The 17,264-nt window shown below is 47.5% G+C and overlaps 1 protein-coding gene across 1 annotated transcript in view; it reads left to right on the plus strand.

The window, feature by feature from the left end:
- The first annotated feature begins 1,361 nt into the window (after window positions 1-1,361).
- itpr2 (inositol 1,4,5-trisphosphate receptor, type 2) overlaps window positions 1,362-17,264 on the plus strand; it is a 159,517-nt gene continuing 143,614 nt past the window's right edge. Inside the window, exon 1 of the mRNA XM_056281998.1 lies at window positions 1,362-1,453. Within this exon, the coding sequence (XP_056137973.1) occupies window positions 1,362-1,453 (92 nt within the window). The remainder of the gene's footprint in view (window positions 1,454-17,264) is intronic.

Below are 17,264 nucleotides of genomic sequence, written 5' to 3' on the forward strand. Positions count from 1 at the left end.
TCATTCTGTCTATCTATCCATCTGTCTGTCTGTCTGTCTGTCTATCTATCCATCTGTCTGTCTATCTGTCATTCTGTCTGTCTGTCTATCTATCCATCTGTCCGTCTGTCTGTCTGTCTGTCCGTCCGTCCGTCCATCCATCCATCCAACCATCCGTCTGTCTGTCTATCTATCTGTCATTCTGTCTGTCTGTCTGTCTATCCATCTGTCCGTCCGTCCGTCTGTCTGTCCGTCCGTCCATCCATCCATCCATCCATCCATCCATCCCTCTGTCTGTCTGTCTATCTATCTGTCATTCTGTCTGTCTGTCTATCTATCTGTCTGTCCGTCCGTCTGTCTGTCTATCTATGTATCTGTCTGTCTGTCTGTCTGTCCATCCATCCATCCGTCTGTCTGTCTGTCATTCTGTCTGTCTGTCTGTCTGTCTATCTATCCATCTGTCTGTCTGTCTGTCTGTCTGTCTGTCTATCCATCTGTCTGTCTGTCTGTCTGTCTATCTATTTTAATGTTTAACTGGTGCGGTGTGTGTCGGGGTGTTTGCTGTGGAACGAGACCGGAAACGCACAACACCTGTTGAAAGTACGAGACAACAGACACACGCCCACGCGAGCGTACGCACGGCCAATGCGCACTCGAACGCGTGCGTGCACGTGTGCTCGCTCTCCCTAAAACACACACATGCGCGCGTGCACACACCCACACGCACACACGCATTACAAGTGTGTCACGGCAAAGCGAAGGCCAAGCAAGGGCAGGCAGGCAGGCAGGCGGGCTGGCAGGCAGGCAGGCAGGCAGACGGGCAGGCAGACGCGCAGGCAGGCAGGCAGGCGGGCAGGCAGACGGGCAGGCAGGCAGGCAGGCAGGCAGACAGGCAGGCAGGCAGGCAGGCAGGCAGGCAGGCAGACAGGCAGGCAGGCGGTGGGTGGATGTGTGGAGAAGCCCGAGCCCGGCGCGCTGCGCTGTAAGCGCCACTAGCCAGCCAACCACAGCTGGTGGCTGGACGGAACTCGCGCGCAGCCTGACAGCTCAGTCTCCGCCCACCAAGCAGTCGCGAAGAAGAGCAGCCTGACATACAGGAAGAAGTTGGATAAGTACAAACCACAACGCTTACTCTACAGTTGCCTTCCCCCACGCCGGTCTGCCGTCATGTGAAGGCGGTATTTCTCTGTCGTCTTGTTTACGCCGATTTCTGCCGCGGAAGAAAGGACGCGAAGAAGAAAGAAAGAAAGTGAGGGAGGAAGAAAGAAAGAAAGAAAGTGAGTGTGGATTGACGCCAGACTGGGTACGCGGTAACGTGTGGCCCGACCAGAAGACCAGAAGCTGGACATTTGGCAGAGAGGCTCGTATGAGGTGCCAGTGACATGGCAGAGCTCAGGTCCAGTTTCCTCCACATTGGAGACATCGTGTCTCTTTACGCGGAAGGCTCGGTCAACGGCTTCATCAGCACTTTGGGGTACGTTACTGTCTTCTTCATTACTAATGGGAGGTTCATGTGGGGTTCCTCCCCTCCGCTATGTCTCTTTAGTTTCACTAAACAACTAGGAAACCAAGGCTTGCTCGTCTACGTTACAGTACACTGCTTTGACCTGGATGGCGCTGTGGATGGCATTGTGGATGGCATTGTGGATGGCGCTGTGGATGGCGCTGTGGATGGCATTGTGGATGGCGCTGTGGATGGCGCTGTGTATGGCACTGTGGATGGCGCTGTGGATGGCATTGTGGATGGCGCTGTGGATGGCATTGTGGATGGCATTGTGGATGGCGCTGTGGATGGCATTGTGAATGGCTCTGTGGATGGCATTGTGGATGGCGCTGTGGATGGCGCTGTGTATGGCACTGTGGATGGCGCTGTGGATGGCGCTGTGTATGGCACTGTGGATGGCGCTGTGGATGGCATTGTGGATGGCTCTGTGGATGGCATTGTGGATGGCGCTGTGGATGGCATTGTGGATGGCACTGTGGATGGCGCTGTGGATGGCACTGTGGATGGCGCTGCGCGGTTCAAACTTTTTCCTCCAGGGGCACAGAGGCCTGGCGGGGAACAGGCTGGCTGGCTGGCTGCCTCTCATGGAAGTGCAGATTGACGCCTTTACGCAGAGTTGACAGGACGGCTGCATATGTGAGCGGCTGTAAGCAGGGCGACTGCAGCAGGTGCAGGTGCAGAAGACCCACGGCAGGTCCGTGTAGCGCAGCGTGAGGACGTTACGAATCAAGAAGACTGGACCGTAGGTTAAGTCATCGTGTCTCTTCACGGGGTAGCCCAGACACCCCATCCAGTCCTGTTATGTTGAAGCCGGTGTTTGATTTTAGGCTCGACCATCAGTGTGGTAAACACTCCGTCTGCGTTAAGTCCTGGAGGACATTCTGTCCGGTCTACGATGCACCCGTACCACGTCATTTCTGACTCCTCAAGCCATCCACTTTCATCTGAACACGCGTGAGAGCTCTGCTCTCAACGTTACCTCCACCCTGACTTCCAGGACAGAGGCGGTGTGGTTTCATTTACACGTGCTGGTTTTCCTGCACATTACTGCTGCCTACTTGGCCACGGGTTTACTGCAATGTTGGCCTTCCGTCATTGCTGCCAGTTTGGTGATGAGGTGCACATACGTGTAAAGGAAGTTGCCTGATCTCCCACGCAGCGAAACAGAGGTGACACAAGCACAGAGCCTGGTGGTGGTTTATCCAGACAGCTTTTCTGCACAAGGTGGATTTTCTCAGTGGTTTCGCTGGTGCCCTCTGGCCTCCATGACAGGCTTGAGAAAACAAGCTGGCCCCGTGGAGGGAGTCTGCCGCGCCCACCTCCTTTTTCTCCTTCCCTTCTCACTGCCTCAAATTGTTCGTCAAACTGCCCCCTGTTCACAGCCACCAGACTCTTCCTGGTGTTTTCATCCAGACTCTTCCCTGGTGTTTTCATCCAGACTCTTCCCTGGTGTTTTCATCCAGACTCTTCCTGGTGTTTTCATCGAGACTCTTCCTGGTGTTTTCATCCAGACTCTTCCTGGTGTTTTCATCCAGACTCTTCCCTGGTGTTGTCATCCAGACTCTTCCTGGTGTTTTCATCCAGACTCTTCCCTGGTGTTGTCATCCAGACTCTTCCTGGTGTTTTCATCCAGACTCTTCCTGGTGTTTTCATCCAGACTCTTCCCTGGTGTTGTCATCCAGACTCTTCCTGGTGTTTTCATCCAGACTCTTCCCTGGTGTTGTCATCCAGACTCTTCCTGGTGTTTTCATCCAGACTCTTCCTGGTGTTTTCATCCAGACTCTTCCCTGGTGTTGTCATCCAGACTCTTCCTGGTGTTTTCATCCAGACTCTTCCCTGGTGTTTTCATCCAGACTCTTCTTGGTGTTTTCATCCAGACTCTTCCCTGGTGTTGTCATCCAGACTCTTCCTGGTGTTTTCATCCAGACTCTTCTTGGTGTTTTCATCCAGACTCTTCTTGGTGTTTTCATCCAGACTCTTCCCTGGTGTTTTCATCCAGACTCTTCCCTGGTGTTTTCATCCAGACTCTTCTTGGTGTTTTCATCCAGACTCTTCCTGGTGTTTTCATCCAGACTCTTCCCTGGTGTTTTCATCCAGACTCTTCCTGGTGTTTTCATCCAGACTTCTTGGTGTTTTCATCCAGACTCTTCCCTGGTGTTGTCATCCAGACTCTTCCCTGGTGTTGTCATCCAGACTCTTCCTGGTGTTTTCATCCAGACTCTTCCCTGGTGTTGTCATCCAGACTCTTCTTGGTGTTTTCATCCAGACTCTTCCTGGTGTTTTCATCCAGACTCTTCCCTGGTGTTTTCATCCAGACTCTTCCCTGGTGTTTTCATCCAGACTCTTCCTGGTGTTTTCATCCAGACTCTTCTAGGTGTTTTCATCCAGACTCTTCCCTGGTGTTTTCATCCAGACTCTTCCTGGTGTTTTCATCCAGACTCTTGCCTGGTGTTGTCATCCAGACTCTTCCTGGTGTTTTCATCCAGACTCTTCCCTGGTGTTTTCATCCAGACTCTTCCCTGGTGTTTTCATCCAGACTCTTCCCTGGTGTTTTCATCCAGACTCTTCCCTGGTGTTTTCATCCAGACTCTTCCTGGTGTTTTCATCGAGACTCTTCCTGGTGTTTTCATCCAGACTCTTCCTGGTGTTTTCATCCAGACTCTTCCCTGGTGTTGTCATCCAGACTCTTCCTGGTGTTTTCATCCAGACTCTTCCCTGGTGTTGTCATCCAGACTCTTCCTGGTGTTTTCATCCAGACTCTTCCCTGGTGTTGTCATCCAGACTCTTCCTGGTGTTTTCATCCAGACTCTTCCCTGGTGTTTTCATCCAGACTCTTCTTGGTGTTTTCATCCAGACTCTTCCCTGGTGTTGTCATCCAGACTCTTCCTGGTGTTTTCATCCAGACTCTTCTTGGTGTTTTCATCCAGACTCTTCTTGGTGTTTTCATCCAGACTCTTCCCTGGTGTTTTCATCCAGACTCTTCCCTGGTGTTTTCATCCAGACTCTTCTTGGTGTTTTCATCCAGACTCTTCCTGGTGTTTTCATCCAGACTCTTCCCTGGTGTTTTCATCCAGACTCTTCCTGGTGTTTTCATCCAGACTTCTTGGTGTTTTCATCCAGACTCTTCCCTGGTGTTGTCATCCAGACTCTTCCCTGGTGTTGTCATCCAGACTCTTCCCTGGTGTTTTCATCCAGACTCTTCCCTGGTGTTGTCATCCAGACTCTTCTTGGTGTTTTCATCCAGACTCTTCCTGGTGTTTTCATCCAGACTCTTCCCTGGTGTTTTCATCCAGACTCTTCCCTGGTGTTTTCATCCAGACTCTTCCTGGTGTTTTCATCCAGACTCTTCTAGGTGTTTTCATCCAGACTCTTCCCTGGTGTTTTCATCCAGACTCTTCCTGGTGTTTTCATCCAGACTCTTGCCTGGTGTTTTCATCCAGACTCTTCCTGATGTTTTCATCCAGACTCTTCCCTGGTCTTTTCATCCAGACTCTTCCTGGTGTTTTCATTCAGACTCTTCTTGGTGTTTTCATCCAGACTCTTCCCTGGTGTTTTCATCCAGACTCTTCCCTGGTGTTTTCATCCAGACTCTTCCTGGTGTTTTCATCCAGGCTCTTCCTGGTGTTTTCATCCAGACTCTTCCCTGGTGTTGTCATCCAGACTCTTCTTGGTGTTTTCATCCAGACTCTTCCCTGGTGTTGTCATCCAGACTCTTCCTGGTGTTTTCATCCAGACTCTTCCCTGGTGTTTTCATCCAGACTCTTCCCTGGTGTTTTCATCCAGACTCTTCTTGGTGTTTTCATCCAGACTCTTCCCTGGTGTTTTCATCCAGACTCTTCCCTGGTGTTTTCATCCAGACTCTTCCCTGGTGTTTTCATCCAGACTCTTCTTGGTGTTTTCATCCAGACTCTTCCCTGGTGTTTTCATCCAGACTCTTCCTGGTATTTTCATTCACTTTGCTCGTCAGAAGCTGGCACTTGTTGATATCTGTTTGATTTCTCATATGAAAAAGGAATACTGCTATCCACCAAGGTTTGTACCTTGTTTGCCTAAAAATGCATAAAATGTATGGCATCACAAGTCATGAAATGGTCCACATTACAGATGTGGTACTTTTTTGACAGGATGTTGGACTTTCCTGCAGTCGCTTTTCATATGGGTGAATCCAGTGTATTTACCTTGTCCCCGAGCGCCAAATGATTTGAGCAAATGGTTGCTGAAATGGTTTCCGATAGACCAGTTTGTACACATGTAACACTAATTAACAATCTGTTAGCAGAATTTGCCACAACAGCTGACTTTACGTGTTGAAATTTTTCTGTGACATATTGTGGGCTAGTCGTTCGTCAGTGCAGACGTGTCATCTGTGGGCCTGAGTCTGAATCCCAAGTGGTTCAGAGTGGTTAAGGCTCAACACGCTGTTGCTGCACAGCAGAGGCGTGAACCCGTTATCAGTGATTCATTAACCAGTGCTGTTTGACAGGACTGCAGAGTACCTTATCAAAGCTCGGTGGTATGTAAAGCAAAGGGCCCGCAGGCACCCACCTCAGCCATGGCCACCTGTGTGTGTGTGTGTGTGTGTGTGTGTGTGTGTGTGTGTGTGTGTGTGTGTGTTAGCGCAACATGACCCCAGTTACACAGCTCTGGTTCTGTGCCTATGTTTACTCAGGACAGGTCAAATCTGTGACTTCCTCAAACACCTTGAGCAGACCCAAGTCCTTTAAAGGTTGTTTGTCTTCCTGGTCCATTAGGTGTCTATGTGCTCTCATCCACCCTTTCTTACTCCACCAGGAAGGTGATGATGCAGCACATGGTTCAGGCTTCATATTGCTGAGCAATGCTTGAGAAATACTATGTGGCAGCTGTTCCAAGTGTATGTGCATGTGTACATGACTTTCCTGATATTAAAACGAGGAGGTAACGGGGTGAGTTATATGGGGGCGTATGGCAGTCTGCTAGATTACACTGCTGCAGTATGTCATCGGTGTGCACATGAACAGTTTTGTGAAAGTGATGGATATCGGACATCCTGCTTTCTGTTGACATCTGCTCGGTCACACATTACATGCGTTCCTCGCTTTGTTGCCACAGTCTGCCCCAGAACAAGTAATAAGCTATAATTAGCTTGTCCTGCCCAGTAAATTTGCCATTGCTTCATGTTAAACTCGATTCCAGAGTCAGCTCTTGGACATGCTTTCTTTAGAAAGGCTGCTGTCAAAGCCTCTCTTTTTGAAGGGAGCGTGGCTCTGCAGGGGAAACGTGAAAGTTACTTATTTATACGCTTAAATTACAGTACTGAGGCCTTCCTGTTTAGCTGTTGGACTCTTGACTCTACTATTGTTTCTCATTAGATGAGAGTTTGATACGGGGTCTCAGGAAATAATCTACGCAGACTGATCTGGTGCCGTGACACAAGTAGGAAATGGCTGGGCTCACCACTGCAGGACTGCCAACTTTGAATGAATTGGAGGAATTGTTCCCCGCGGTCTTGTTCCTAGAGGACTCGCTGCATGGCCTTGCCTGTGCACGTCGGCTTTTATTGTGCTGTAACTCTTGATGGGATGGAAGGCTGTGTGTTTTTGTTTTTTTCATCATAGGCTTGTTAATTCTGTCACATACACGACATTTGATCCAGCTGTATGGACGCAGGCAGCAGGTCTTTGAGCAAGGCACTGTCTTGCTCCTTTTGATTTGTGGAGGATGTGAGATGGTGGTGGACACAGTTGTTCTGTGGATTTTAAAAGGTCCACTTTTGCAGACCAGTGTCCTGTTTTCACATGTTGCAAATGAGCCACTTGCTGACAGCTGCTTATGGAGCCCTAAGACAGTCCTCATCTTGAAACACCAGATCATACTCGAGCACATGCTGACATTTCTCTTGTCTTTTGTTGTTTGTTGCCTTAAATTGTAATGTGGGAATTTTCTAATGAAGTCGTGCTGCGGTTTAAACCCATGGGCAAAAAAACAAACAAACAAACAAACAAACAAAAAAACACAAAACACAAAAGAAACTATTTTTGTTGACAAACCATATTTTGTAACTATCACAGAAGTGCCTGGATCATGTAAAAATGGACGACAGCTCATCATGCCTCGTAATCAACCACACACAGAAACCACATGCTTCCTGTGGTTTCCGTTGCCCGCTGGAGCCCTAAACCCACGATACTGGTCTCTACTGGAGCCCTAAACCCACGATACTGGTCTCTACTGGAGCCCTAAACCCACGATACTGGTCTCTACTGGAGCCCTAAACCCACGATACTGGTCTCTACTGGAGCCCTAAACCCACGATACTGGTCTCTACTGGAGCCCTAAACCCACGATACTGGTCTCTACTGGAGCCCTAAACCCACGATACTGGTCTCTACTGGAGCCCTAAACCCACGATACTGGGCTCTACTGGAGCCCTAAACCCACGATACTGGGCTCTACTGGAGCCCTAAACCCACGATACTGGGCTCTACTGGAGCCCTAAACCCACGATACTGGTCTCTACTGGAGCCCTAAACCCACGATACTGGGCTCTACTGGAGCCCTAAACCCACGATACTGGTCTCTACTGGAGCCCTAAACCCACGATACTGGTCTCTGCTGGAGCCCTGAACCCACGATACTGGTCTCTGCTGGAGCCCTGAACCCACGATACTGGTCTCTGCTGGAGCCCTGAACCCACGATACTGGTCTCTACTGGAGCCCTAAACCCACGATACTGGTCTCTACTGGAGCCCTAAACCCACGATACTGGTCTCTACTGGAGCCCTAAACCCACGATACTGGTCTCTACTGGAGCCCTAAACCCACGATACTGGTCTCTACTGGATCCCTAAACCCACGATACTGGTCTCTACTGGAGCCCTAAACCCACGATACTGGTCTCTACTGGAGCCCTAAACCCACGATACTGGTCTCTACTGGAGCCCTAAACCCACGATACTGGGCTCTACTGGAGCCCTAAACCCACGATACTGGGCTCTACTGGAGCCCTAAACCCACGATACTGGTCTCTACTGGAGCCCTAAACCCACGATACTGGTCTCTACTGGAGCCCTAAACTCAAGATACTGGTCTCTATTGGAGCTCTAAACTCAAGATACTGGTCTTTAGTGGAGCTTCGGTCTGAACAGAGCTGTGCTGTACTCACATGGAATCTGGTTAACGGCACACGGGAAACCGGAAGTCATTATTGTGGATGAGAGCAGGACGGTAAAATCAGATGATACGGCAGACGTTTTTGCCATGCTCCACGATAGAATTGACAACTGGGGGCGCCTGGGTAGCGTAGCGGTCTATTCCGTTGCCTATCAACACGGAGGTCGGCAGTTCGAATCCCCATGTTACCTCCGGCTTGGTCAGGCGTCTCTACAGACAATTGGCTGTGTCTGAGGGTGGGAAGCCGGATGTGAAGGCTAGGGTAATTAGCCAAGTACAACTGGGGGGGGAATTGACAACCGGATGTTACATGGCTGGCGGATTAATTATATAGGTATATGATTTGACAGAACCATAATAAAAAGGCACAAAACATGTTTGTACTATTTAGTTTTTTGCAAACAATACAACATCATCATAGAAACCCATGTAATTTTTTTTGAAACCGTCCAACTGTTCTGTCGCGCAGTTTGTGGTTTGACCCGTTCTGGTTTGCCAACTGCGGTTTCCAGTGTCCCGGTTTGGTGTGAATGCAGCATTATGATGACAGGAGGCCATTGTGCTTCCAGTGCTTGACTTTACCCAACACAAGCGGTTTTGATGCCTAGTCGCCATAGTATTCTCTTTTTCAGTGGCCTTTTATCCTTTTGAACACTGTGTTGGGTCTGAACAATATGTCGTTTCAGAACTAACTTTGTAAAATACACAGGTGCAATAATTCCAAAGGATGCAATGTAAGGCATACTATCAGAATCAGAATCACTTCATTTGTCGTTTCATTTCATGTACTTGCACACATGAAATTACACGAAACATCGTTTCCCCAAGCAGTGCAACACAAAGACAAAAACAGATCCAGAAACTACAAGAGCACAAACTTCAACCAAATTCAGATTTGAATTTTCAAATTCAATTGAAATTCAAATTAGTTTGGATTCAACCAGATGAGCTGATTCAACCTTCCAAGGAAGGTTGAATCAGCTCATCTGGATACAACGTTTATTGAGATGAGCTGATTCAACCTTCATGGCATACTAGTAGTAACCATTTGGTCATGTTCGGCTAAAACCTTTTTTTGCGATCAATTTTATTGTACTAATATCAGTAAGATGGTTTACTTTTTCATTCTTGTCGGATTGTACGTTGTAACCATGGACAGATTAGATAAAACAAAAAAAATACAACAGATTAAAAGACTCAATAAAGAAACAAGGAGCAGAACAGAAGAAAAAGTAAAGTCGTTATCGTCACACAGGAAAATATAGAACAGGAGCTGGGTCTGGGTAACCCCTCCCCTCCTCCCCCCCATACATGAGGCTGGGTAACCCCTCCTCCCCCCCCATACATGAGGCTGGGTAACCCCTACCCCCCATACATGAGGCTGGGTAACCCCCTCCCCATACATGAGGCTGGGTAACCCCTCCCCTCCTCCCTCCCATACATGAGGCTGGGTAACCCCTCCCCCCCATACATGAGGCTGGGTAACCCCTCCTCCCCCCCCATACATGAGGCTGGGTAACCCCTCCCCCCCATACATGAGGCTGGGTAACCCCTCCCCTCCTCCCTCCCATACATGAGGCTGGGTAACCCCTCCCCCCCATACATGAGGCTGGGTAACCCCTCCCCTCCTCCCCCCCATACATGAGGCTGGGTAACCCCTCCCCCCCATACATGAGGCTGGGTAACCCCTCCCCTCCTCCCCCCCATACATGAGGCTGGGTAACCCCCTCCCCATACATGAGGCTGGGTAACCCCTCCCCCCCATACATGAGGCTGGGTAACCCCTCCCCCCCCATACATGAGGCTGGGTAACCCCCCCTACCCCAACATACATGAGGCTGGGTAACCCCTCTCCTCCCCCCCCCCCCCATACATGAGGCTGGGTAACCCCTCTCCTCCTCCCCCCCATACATGAGGCTGGGTAACCCCCCCCTACCCCCCATACATGAGGCTGGGTAACCCCCTCCCCATACATGAGGCTGGGTAACCCCCCCCTACCCCCCATACATGAGGCTGGGTAACCCCTCTCCTCCCCCCCCCATACATGAGGCTGGGTAACCCCTCCCCTCCTCCCCCCCATACATGAGGATCGCGGCTCTCTCCCACTTTGCATGCCTTTCACACATGCAGTCTTTCCCTGAAACGTTCAGGGACGCTTCCTGCAAGGGGCGCCGTGTGAATGGGAGCAGGGTCGATATCCAGGGAGCCCTGTACCGCCAGTTTCCCACCTCAACACCATGGCCCTTTCTCAGTCTGCCTTTTTGTCTGCTTGCGTTCTTGTGTCCTTGTAAAACGCCATCGGTCGCAGCCCGAGTATTGTCCCAAAACACAAGTTCGCAATACGCCAAGAACGGTTAAAGTAATTCCCGGAAGTGTTGTTGACACGCCCATTTTACCGAGGGTCCCCCTGGTGGCAACTTGTATGAGCGCGTCTTTCTTGTAAATTTGCTAATAAAAAAGAAAAACGTGTCAACACGCATATCCCAGAGTTCCTTTCGGCCTTCAAGCGTGGCACTGGCGCAGCGGAGGGAGAGGCGAGCAGCGGTATGAGGTTTTTCTCTCTCCACTTTTCGTAAGGTATTTCATCATTAAAGTCACTTCTTAGACATTTTCGGGGGAGAAATCAACTATGTACATTTCAAATATTGGCAGTTTAACGAAAATTGATGGCGAATAAAAAAATTGCTCAAACGTTTTCGGAGTTGAGACGCTCCACAAACTAGCAGGCCGGCCTGTCTGCCTGCCAGCCGGCCAGCCGGCCTGTCTGTCTGCCAGTCAGCCGGTCTGTCTGTCTGCCAGCCGGCCTGTCTGCCTGCCAGCCGGCCTGTCAGCCTGCCTGTCTGTCTGCCAGCCGGCCTGTCTGTCTGCCAGCCGGCCTGTCAGCCGGCCTGTCTGTCTGCCAGCCGGCCTGTCTGTCGGCCAGCCGGCCTGTCTGTCTACCAGCCGGCCTGTCTGTCTGCCAGCCGGCCTGTCAGCCGGCCTGTCTGTCTGCCAGCCGGCCTGTCTGTCTGCCAGCCGGCCTGTCAGCCGGCCTGTCTGTCTGCCAGCCGGCCTGTATGTCTGCCAGCCGGCCTGTCAGCCGGCCTGTCTGTCTGCCAGCCGGCCTGTCTGTCGGCCAGCCGGCCTGTCTGTCTACCAGCCGGCCTGTCTGTCTGCCAGCCGGCCTGTCAGCCGGCCTGTCTGTCTGCCAGCCGGCCTGTCTGTCTGCCAGCCGGCCTGTCAGCCGGCCTGTCTGTCTGCCAGCCGGCCTGTATGTCTGCCAGCCGGCCTGTCTGTCTACCAGCCGGCCTGTCTGTCTGCCAGCCGGCCTGCCAGCCGGCCTGTCTGCCGGCCAGCCGGCCTGTCAGCCGGTCTGTCTGTCTGTCTGCCAGCCGGCCTGTCAGCCGGCCTGTCTGCCTGCCTGCCGGCCTGTCTGTCTGTCAGCCGGCCTGTCTGTCTGCCAGCCGGCCTGTATGTCTGCCAGCCGGCCTGTCTGTCTGCCAGCCGGCCTGTCTGTCTGCCAGCCGGCCTGCCAGCCGGCCTGTCTGCCTGCCAGCCGGCCTGTCAGCCGGTCTGTCTGTCTGTCTGCCAGCCGGCCTGTCAGCCGGCCTGTCTGCCTGCCTGCCGGCCTGTCTGTCTGTCAGCCGGTCTGTCTGCCTGCCAGCCGGCCTGTCAGCCGGCCTGTCTATCTGCCAGCCGACCTGTCTGTCTGCCAGCCGGCCTGTCTGCTCACACGCCCGTCTCACTTCCGCTTCCTCCTGGCCCACAGTCACCACACAAACCACTGCATTATGTTAACGTTAAGATGGCGGAGCCAGGCCCACAAAGCCAAGCTCACAGCTGCAAGATATTTTCACTTTTCCTTCCACTGTTATTCTGTCATTACATTCATTTTTGAGAAAAATTAAGTAGTTTCTATCCTCCTCGTCATCATCACCATCCTGGCTCTTCTCTCTTGAATTCGCCTCCTCAGCTCCGCAGCCTCCTCATCTGCGTCTCGATAAAGTATACCGACGGTCGCCCGATCCATCTTTTATTGTAATAGTTTTATTACCTTTATTGTTTGAATTAAAGACATAAACAATGGCCTTTGCCAGCCCCAGCCCCAGCCCCCCCCCCCGCTGTTGGCTCATAATGTACAGAAAATTCACTTTACAGCACTTTGGGAAAAAATAAACAGAAGTAGTATGAAAGGGGGCCGATGTTGCTTTATTATTATATATAGACATTGCACTGTTAGTGTAGCAGCATGGAGGCGCAGTGGTTAGTGCGGTCACCTCACAGCAAGAAGGTCCTGGGTTTGAGCCCCGGGGGTAGTCCAACCTTGGGGGTCGTCCCGGGTTGTCCTCTGTGTGGAGTTTGCATGTTCTCCCCATGTCTGCGTGGGTTTCCTCTGGGGGCTCCGGTTTCCTCCCACAGTCCAGAGACATGTAGATCAAGTGAATCGGCCGTACTAAATTGCCCCTAGGTATGAATGTGTGTGTGTGTGTGTGTGATGGCCTGGCGGCCTGTCCAGGGTGTTTCCCCGCCTGCTGCCCAATGACTGCTGGGATAGGCTCCAGTAGAGCCTCTGTCTGGACATCTGTGTGCTGAGTGTGAAGAGTCCAGGTGAGGTCCTCAGCGATATGTACGCCGAGGTATTTAAAGCTGGAGAGCCTCTCCACAGGTCCCCCGTTGATCTTTAGTGGGTTGTATCCTTTCCCCTGCTGTCTCCTGAAGTTCACCACCATTTCTTTGGTCTTAGTGATGTTCAGGGTTAGGTTGTTGGACTGGCACCGCTGTACCAGGTCATCTACTTGGTTCAGATACGCCTGTTCGTTGTTGTTGGAAATCAGGCCTACTACCACTGCGTCGTCTGCAAATTTGATGATGGAGGTGGAACTGTCCGTGGCTTTGCAGTCATGTGTGTAGATGTTGTACAGGGCTCAGCACACAACCCTGAGGAGCACCTGTGTTGAGGATCAATGTTCCGGAGGTTATGCCGCCCGCCCTAACCACCTGGGGCCGGTCAGCGAGAAAGCTGTACATCCAATTGCACAATGGGGTGTTGATTCCTAGCGACCTCATCTTCGTGACCAGATTGAGGGGGACTATAGTATTAAACTTTGAATTGTAGAATATGGAAAGCATACGTACGTAGTTCCCTCTCCCCCCATCCAGGTGGGTTAAGGTGGTGTGCAACAGGTTGGAGATGGCATCGTCTCTGTACCTGTTGTTTTTATAGGCAAAAAGGAGCCAATAGAAACTTTATATTTATAGCACAGCAGCCTATAAAAACTTTATATTTATAGCACAGCAGCCTATAAAAACTTTATATTTATAGCACAGCAGCCTATAAAAACTTTATATTTATAGCACAGCAGCCAATAAAAACTTTATATTTATAGCACAGCAGCCTATAAAAACTTTATATTAATAGCACAGCAGCCTATAAAAACTTTATATTTATAGCACAGCAGCCTATAAAAACTTTATATTTATAGCACAGCAGCCAATAAAAACTTTATACTTATAGCACAGCAGCCAATAAAAACTTTATACTTATAGCACAGCAGCCAATAAAAACTTTATACTTATAGCACAGCAGCCAATAAAAACTTTATACTTATAGCACAGCAGCCAATAAAAACCTTATACTTATAGCACAGCAGCCAATAAAAACTTTATACGTATAGCACAAGAGCCAATAGAAACTTTATACGTATAGCAAAACAGCCAATAGAAACCATATACTTATAGCACAGCAGCCAATAAAAACTTTATACTTATAGCACAGCAGCCAATAGAAACTTTATACGTATAGCACAGCAGCCAATAGAAACCATATACTTATAGCACAGCAGCCAATAGAAACTTTATACTTATAGCACAGCAGCCAATAGAAACCATATAGTTATGGCACAGCAGCCAATAGAAACCATATACTTATAGCACAGCAGCCAATAGAAACTTTATACGTATAGCACAGCAGCCAATAGAAACTTTATACTTATAGCACAGCAGCCAATAGAAACTTTATACTTATAGCACAGCAGCCAATAAAAACTTTATATTTATAGCACAGCAGCCAATAAAAACTTTATACGTATAGCACAGCAGCCAATAGAAACCATATACTTATAGCACAGCAGCCAATAGAAACTTTATACTTATAGCACAGCAGCCAATAAAAACTTTATATTTATAGCACAGCAGCCAATAAAAACTTTATATGTATAGCACAGCAGCCAATAGAAACCATATACTTATAGCACAGCAGCCAATAGAAACTTTATACTTACAACACAGGAGCCAATAAAAACTTTATAATTATAGCACAGCAGCAAATAAAAACTTTATACTTATAGCACAGCAGCCAATAAAAACTTTATACTTATAGCACAGCAGCCAATAAAAACTTTATACTTATAGCACAACAGCCAATAAAAACTTTATACTTATAGCACAGCAGCCAATAGACACGTTATACTTATAGCACAACAGCCAATAGAAACCATATACTTATAGCACAGCAGCCAATAGAAACTTTATACTTACAACACGGGAGCCAATAAAAACTTTATAATTATAGCACAGCAGCCAATAGACACGTTATACTTATAGCACAGCAGCCAATAGAAACCATATACTTATAGCACAGCAGCCAATAGAAACTTTATACTTACAACACAGGAGCCAATAAAAACTTTATAATTATAGCACAGCAGCAAATAAAAACTTTATACTTATAGCACAGCAGTCAATAAAAACTTTATACTTATAGCACAGCAGCCAATAAAAACTTTATACTTATAGCACAGCAGCCAATAAAAACTTTATACTTATAGCACAGCAGCCAATAGACACGTTATACTTATAGCACAACAGCCAATAGAAACCATATACTTATAGCGCAGCAGCCAATAAAAACTTTATACGTATAGCACAGCAGCAGATAGAAACTTTATACTTACAACACAGGAGCCAATAAAAACTTTATACTTATAGCACATCGGCCAATAGAAACTTTATACTTATAGCACAGCAGCCAATAGAAACTTTATACTTATATCACAGGAGCCAATAGAAACTTTATACTTATAGCACAGGAGCCAATAGAAACTTTATACTTATAGCACAGGAGCCAATAGAAACTGTATACTTATATCACAGGAGCCAATAGAAACTTTATACTTATAGCACAGGAGCCAATAGAAACTTTATACTTATATCACAGGAGCCAATAGAAACTTTATACTTATATCACAGGAGCCAATAGAAACTTTATACTTATAGCACAGGAGCCAATAGAAACTTTATGCATATAGCACAACAGCCAATAAAAACTTTATACTTGTATCACAGGAGCCAATAGAAACTTTATACTTATGGCACAACAGCCAATAGAAACTTTATACTTATATCACAGGAGCCAATAAAAACTTTATATTTATAGCACAGCAGCCTATAAAAACTTTATATTAATAGCACAGCAGCCTATAAAAACTTTATATTTATAGCACAGCAGCCTATAAAAACTTTATATTTATAGCACAGCAGCCAATAAAAACTTTATACTTGTATCACAGGAGCCAATAGAAACTTTATATTTATAGCACAGCAGCCTATAAAAACTTTATATTTATAGCACAGCAGCCAATAAAAACTTTATATTTATAGCACAGCAGCCTATAAAAACTTTATATTAATAGCACAGCAGCCTATAAAAACTTTATATTTATAGCACAGCAGCCTATAAAAACTTTATATTTATAGCACAGCAGCCAATAAAAACTTTATACTTATAGCACAGCAGCCAATAAAAACTTTATACTTATAGCACAGCAGCCAATAAAAACTTTATACTTATAGCACAGCAGCCAATAAAAACCTTATACTTATAGCACAGCAGCCAATAAAAACTTTATACGTATAGCACAAGAGCCAATAGAAACTTTATACGTATAGCAAAACAGCCAATAGAAACCATATACTTATAGCACAGCAGCCAATAAAAACTTTATACTTATAGCACAGCAGCCAATAGAAACTTTATACGTATAGCACAGCAGCCAATAGAAACCATATACTTATAGCACAGCAGCCAATAGAAACTTTATACTTATAGCACAGCAGCCAATAGAAACCATATAGTTATGGCACAGCAGCCAATAGAAACCATATACTTATAGCACAGCAGCCAATAGAAACTTTATACGTATAGCACAGCAGCCAATAGAAACTTTATACTTATAGCACAGCAGCCAATAGAAACTTTATACTTATAGCACAGCAGCCAATAAAAACTTTATATTTATAGCACAGCAGCCAATAAAAACTTTATACGTATAGCACAGCAGCCAATAGAAACCATATACTTATAGCACAGCAGCCAATAGAAACTTTATACTTATAGCACAGCAGCCAATAAAAACTTTATATTTATAGCACAGCAGCCAATAAAAACTTTATATGTATAGCACAGCAGCCAATAGAAACCATATACTTATAGCACAGCAGCCAATAGAAACTTTATACTTACAACACAGGAGCCAATAAAAACTTTATAATTATAGCACAGCAGCAAATAAAAACTTTATACTTATAGCACAGCAGCCAATAAAAACTTTATACTTATAGCACAGCAGCCAATAAAAACTTTATACTTATA

Source organism: Lampris incognitus, chromosome 6 (genome assembly GCF_029633865.1).
Source record: "Lampris incognitus isolate fLamInc1 chromosome 6, fLamInc1.hap2, whole genome shotgun sequence".
In the NCBI taxonomy this organism is placed as follows: domain Eukaryota; kingdom Metazoa; phylum Chordata; class Actinopteri; order Lampriformes; family Lampridae; genus Lampris; species Lampris incognitus.